General features: G+C 51.5%; 1 protein-coding gene across 1 annotated transcript in view; it reads left to right on the forward strand.

Moving 5' to 3' along the window:
• The first annotated feature begins 6 nt into the window (after positions 1-6).
• Positions 7-6,068, forward strand: part of PVR (poliovirus receptor) — a 17,957-nt gene continuing 11,895 nt past the window's right edge. The window contains exons 1-3 of the mRNA XM_010852578.1: positions 7-76; positions 3,375-3,734; positions 5,702-5,992. Of these exons, the coding sequence (XP_010850880.1) occupies positions 46-76; positions 3,375-3,734; positions 5,702-5,992 (682 nt within the window). The 5' untranslated portion in view covers positions 7-45. The remainder of the gene's footprint in view (positions 77-3,374; positions 3,735-5,701; positions 5,993-6,068) is intronic.

Raw genomic sequence — 6,068 nt, forward strand, 5'->3', positions numbered from 1 at the left:
GCCCCTGCTTTTGTCTTCACTCGGCGGCTGCTGCTGCAGTTCCTAATGTTTTTGTCCTGGACGAACCTGGGAGCCGGTGAGTGACCCCGCGCGATCGGGCGGCCCCCGTTCCCCCCTCTCCCTCCCCACCGGCCAGGGCGCTCGCCCCACCCTGAGTTGCTCGCCGCCCTTCGCCGAGCGCCAGCGCGCCCGCTCCCCTCCGCCCCAGTGGTGCGGCCACGCCGGGCCTGGGCCAGACTCTCCTGATAGCTTCCCCAAAAACCGCCGGACTTCGGGAGATTTCTGAAGGGCAGGGCGGGCAGGCCTCCGGGGAAAAATAAAGCGGAAGGTGAACTTTCTCCGTGCCATACCTGCCCAGGCAACACACCCGCGCACCTGCTCGCTATACCAGCGCACCCTTCTCCCTAGCCCACCGAGGATGCTTGATGAGGGGGAGGAGGGCAGCGGCAGACAACCCTGTTCTCTCGTTCCCCTTCGACCGCGTCTGGCTCTAGTCCGCGGCCGGCTCTAGGCCTCGGCCATTCATTCATTCACGCATTCACCCCACGCACGTGTGTTGAGTGCCTAGTATGGGCCGCGTTCCGCCTGCTGGCAGTATAGCTCTGATGTCAGACAGCGGTGAGTTGAAAATAGCTTTTGGCATTTAATGCCTCCCCGTTTCCCTGAAATGTCTGTTGGGGACTGGGAGGAGGAAGTAGGGGAGAATGGAATGCCACCTACCTTGTAAAATGGTGTCTTGGAAACACCCTGAGCTAGATGCACTGAAGAAAAACAATAATGACTGTGATGATTCACATGAACAGTAATAATACTGAACACAGACTTGAGGAAACCAGAGTCTCCTCATTTCTCAAAAGGTCTCAACCCAGGCTCTGCCCCCTAGCTTTCTGGTTTACCCAGGCAGATAGCTTGACCATGCAAGGCTCACTTGACCCCTCTGTCGAATGAGGGTGAAAATCCTAGTGCTAGAAGTGTGGATCTCATGGACCTTGGAGGGGGTTGGAGGAGGATTGGCCCAAGGGAGCAGCTCAGGGGCCTGGCATGCAGTGGAACTTGGCCCTGGCTATGGCACAGGGTGTAAGCCTAGAGAAAGGCCACTTCACCCAATGTCATCCTCACAGAGGTCTTACCATCAGAGAAGGAGACACACTTGCCCAGAGCTGCACAGCACATCCATGGTAGAGCTGGCATTCGATCCGAGACTAGTGTGCTCAGTTCACCACTCAATCCCCTCATGTCCAGACTGTGTCCTCCCTCCACACACCTTGCTCCAAGCCCCCCAGTCCACTATGTCCTGACCTCCTCTTCCTCATAGCAATAATTATAATGTTCACCGGTATAGAGTGCTTGGCATATATCTTTACATAAATTTCATCATTTAGTCCTTCCAACTCCCTCTTAAGTTACAAACACCCCCATTTTACGGATGAGGAAACAGAGGCTCAGGGGAATGAAACCACGGGCACAAAGGCCACAGTTAGTGAGTGGAAGGACTGAGATTCAAAGCACTTAACTCCTCGCCTTCTTCTTTATCCCTATTATTATTAATAAGGATGCATAGCATTGTGTTTATCAATGTGGATAAGTCAACACATGTTGATGATCTAGTGTGTGCAGGGACTCTAGGGAGAATGATTTTCATATGCAGTCTGTGGATTAGAGATCAGGAGTCTTGACTGAAGATAGCCCAGGTTCAAATCCCACCTCTGCCACTTGCCCTCGGTGTGACCTGGAGCAGAAGACTGTGCTTTGGATTTCCCCTCTGCAAAGTGGGGCCGACAGTGGTGCTTTTGCCTCAAGGTGCTGCTTAAGGACTAAATGCTGGGAGACGTGTGAAGCACTCAGAACAGCTCCTAATCTGTGTAAGCAACCCCAGAATGTTAACTGTAATTATTCCTATTTTACAAACTAGCAGAAAAGAATCCGAGATGTTAAGGAACCTGCCTGAAGCCCTCACAGCAGAGAGCTGAGGGGATCCAAAACCTGGGGGCTATAATCACCTCCCTTCTTTTAAAAAAAAAACAACTTTTTTTTTTTTTTGGATGTGGATGCTTTTTAATGGTCTTTATTGAATTTGTTGCAATCCTGCCTTACTTTTATGTTTTGGCTTTTTGGCTGCAAGGTATATGGGATCTTAGCTTCCTGACTAGGGATCAAACCTGTGCCTCCTTCATTGGAAATCTTAACTACTGGACCACTAGGGAAGTCCCATCAATTCCTTTCTTATGCTTGGACCCCCCACAAACATTTTCCCAACCTAAGACCACAAAGAGTAATAATACTACTTTTTTTTTTCTTTGAGGATTTTTTTTTTAACTTTACAATATTGTATTGGTTTTGCCATATATCAACATGAATCCGCCACAGGTATACACGTGTTCCCCATCCTGAACCCTCCTCCCTCCTCCCTCCCCGTACCATCCCTCTGGGTCAAAAGAGACACTGATGTGTAGAACAGTCTTTTGGACTCTGTGGGAGAGGGAGAGGGTGGGGATGATTTGGGAGAATGGCATTGAAACATGTATAATATCATATATGAAACGAGTCGCCAGTCCAGGTTCGATGCACGATACTGGATGCTTGGGGCTGGAGCACTGGGATAATACTACTTTATTTCATGGATCCTAAGATGTTGAGTTTCTTCCCCCTTGTGTGTATGTGTGTGTGTGTGTGTGTGTGCGCGCACATGTGCGTGCGCGCACGTGTATGCTCAGTCACTCAGTCGTGTCCAACTCTTTGTGACCTCATGAACTGTAGCCTACTAGGCTCCTCTGTCCATGGAATTTTCCAGGCAAGAATACTGGAGCAGGTTGCCTTTTCCTACTCCAGGGGATCTTCCCCACCCAGGGATTGAACCAGCATCTCCTACATTGGCAGGTGGATTCTTTACCACTGAGCCACCTGAGAACCCCTTCTTCCCCTTCCCATACCTCTAAATCGGAAATGCTCTAACAGCATCCCAGTGCATTTTAAAATTGATGACTGGAGGTAACAAAAAAGTTTTGGAACTATATAGTGATGCTCTCTGCACAACATCGTGAATGTACTTAATTGCCACTGGAGTATATGTTTTAAAGTGGTTTAAGAGACAAATTTAATTTTTAACCACAACACAGACCGCAATTTTTAAAATTGATGATGCTGAGATAGAGGATATATGGTAATAACAACCCAATTGTGGGGGGGGCGGTGCGGGACCCAGTGGCAGACCCAGTTCAGCCCCCATCTCATCCTCACCCCTGGACCAGGATTGGTGCTCTGCATCCCCATTCCCCTCAACACACACACACCCAAGGGGTTCCAAGCTCCAGGAGCCTCCTACCCCATCCAGATCAGGGACACTCAGATGTGACCCACCCTGTGTTCCCCCGCAGGGACCAAGATAATCACAGTGCTGGCCCCAGTCCAGGTGTCCGGTTTCCTGGGAGAAAATGTGACACTGCCATGCAAACTGCACCCCCTGGAACACAACGTGACGGTGACGCAAGTGACCTGGACAAAGCAGAGACAGGCAGAGCCCGCCCGCAGCGTGGCGGTCTTCCACCCCACCCAGGGCCCCAGCTTCCACGAGTCCAGCCGGTTGGAATTTACGGCCGCCAAGCCCGGCGAGAAGCTGCAGGACGCCTCACTGGCTGTGCGGGAGTTGCGCGTGGAAGATGAGGCTAATTACACCTGCCAGTTCGCCACCTTCCCTAATGGTGACAAGAGCGCTCGAACCCAGCTCCGTGTGCTCGGTAAGCCGGGAGGAGGGGGGAGCCCAAAGGGAGGGATGTGGAGTCGGATAGGGAGGTGAGCAAAGAGAGGGAAGGGGCCAGGGGGGAGGGAGAAATTCTGAGGGAACAAAAGGAGGTCGAGCAATGACCCTACGGGATGCAGGGGAGATGAGAAGGGGGAGGGGGTCAAGGACCAGACGAGAGTCCAAGGTCCTGGGATGTAAGAGCTTGGAGACTGTGGGCAAGGGGATTGGAGGATCTGGGGATGCTGGTGGTAGAGAGGGGAGTGGCTGATGCAAGAAGTAGGTGGGGACAGAGACTGGCCTGGGAAGCTGGGAAGCCACTGCCAGCTTGGGCAGGTGGATTCATCTTGAAACCTGCTTTCTTCATCTATAAAAGAGGCTTAGCAACAATAGTGCTGCCTTCAGAAAGCTATCCTGAAGGTCCAAGGAGTTCATCCAGGTGAAACGCTTAGAGCAGAGACCTCTGTGGGCTGCGGATAGTCGGTCAGTTATCGTTACTCCCTTTGGTGAGGAAGTGAGTGAGTGAGTGCTCAGTCATGTCTGACTCTTTGTGACCCCATAAACTGTAGCCCGCCAGGCTCCTCTGTCCATGGAATTTTCCAGGCAAGATTACTAGAGTGGGCTGCCATTTCCTGCTCCAGGGCATTTTCCCAGCCCAGGGATCGAACCATCTCCTGTGTCTCATGCATTCCAGACGGGTTCTTTACCCACTGAGCCAAAGGGAGAGTTGAAATAGACTGGGGGGTGGGTAGATTCTGATATCCAGGAGTGGAGGGCTTTCTCCAACCGAGGTGGGTGGCGGGGAATGCCCTTGGCATTGTCATGGAAACATGCATTTATTTTTATGAGTACCAGAGAAAATATGACAGGCCTTCCTCTTGGCAACTGAGTATGAAGTCTCTTTGCCTTGGTTTTCTCATCTGTGAAATGGAGATTGCTGTCAGGATGAATAAGAGCTCATGTTTCTTTTTTGCTTCTGTGTCAGGAACTGTTCTGGGCCTTGTATGAATGACTCACCATTCTCCAGGGGGTCTTCCCAAAGCAGGGATCAAACCTGGGTTCCCTGCATTGCAGGCAGATTCTTTACCGTCTGAGCCACCAGGGGAGCTCACTATCACTTTCTGTGTCAGGAACTGTCCCAGGCCTTGCATGAATGACTCATGAAAGGTTAATTCCTTGGAACAGTGGCTGACACATGCCACCAACCAAAGGCATCTCTCATCATTTCAGAAAACTTAAGACTTCAGGTCTTATGATTTAGGATGAGAGTAAAACAGAACCGCTGAGTCAAATTAAAGAGAAATCTTGGGTAACAAGAACACAGGTACTGAGGGAAAAGGAACCACATGAAATCCCAGGTCTGGGAATCACCAGAATGATTAAGAAATGGGCAAGGTAGTTTTAGAGTCAGACAGATCTTGTGGGACGATCCAGTTCTGTCATTTATGACTATGGAACCTTGAGCCAGTCACTCTTGTCTGAATCTCCAGAGCACAGCTCAGCCCTCCCCTCCTCCGTGAAGCCCTCATTAACCACCATCCCCGAGATTCAGGTACCCCTTCTGGGATCCCCCATCCCAGCCTTGCCCAGTCTGAGTCATCTCTGGGGAAATCCGTCTTCACTTCCGACAGTCCACCCCAAGAAGGCAAAGGTGGCGCTGTCTCAGTCCTTCCTGAGTTTTCAATACTGCCCATCACAGAGCCAGGCACCGTATTCACTTACCAATCATAATTATATATATTGACGTATTACCTGCCAAGTACCCTTTTAAGAGCTTTACCTATAAATTCTCATGGCTGGTCATCCTTCCCTTATCCCCAGTTGACAGACAAGGAAACTGGGCCAGAGCAGGGATTTGAACATGGCCACATCCGGTACCCTCATCTCGGTACTCCCCTGCTGCTGAGATGTTTGTTGCATAACTGCTGGTGAGGCGTAACCCGTGTCTTTTGCTCCTCTTCTCAGCCCAGCCCCAGAACAAGGTTGAGACCCTGGACATCCCGCTCAGCCCGAACCCTGTGCCGGTGGCTCGCTGTGTCTCCACCGGAGGTCACCCACCTGCCCGCATCTCCTGGTCCTCAGATGAAAAGACCAATACCACCCAGGTGCCAGGGCCTCTGCCTGGCACCGTCACCGTCATCAGCCTCTTAATCTTAACACCGTCCAGCCAGGTGGACGGCAGGAACATCACCTGCAGAGTGGAGCACGAGAGCTTGGAGGAGCCCATGGTGCTCCCCATGACCCTGGCTGTGTCCTGTGAGTGGGTCTAAGTGTGAGCAAGGGCGGGAGGGGCTGCCAGACTGTCTCCACCACCGCCCTGCCGATGGCCACT

Source organism: Bison bison, unplaced genomic scaffold, assembly GCF_000754665.1.
Source record: "Bison bison bison isolate TAMUID 2011002044 unplaced genomic scaffold, Bison_UMD1.0 scf7180017864313, whole genome shotgun sequence".
Taxonomy (NCBI): Eukaryota; Metazoa; Chordata; class Mammalia; order Artiodactyla; family Bovidae; genus Bison; species Bison bison.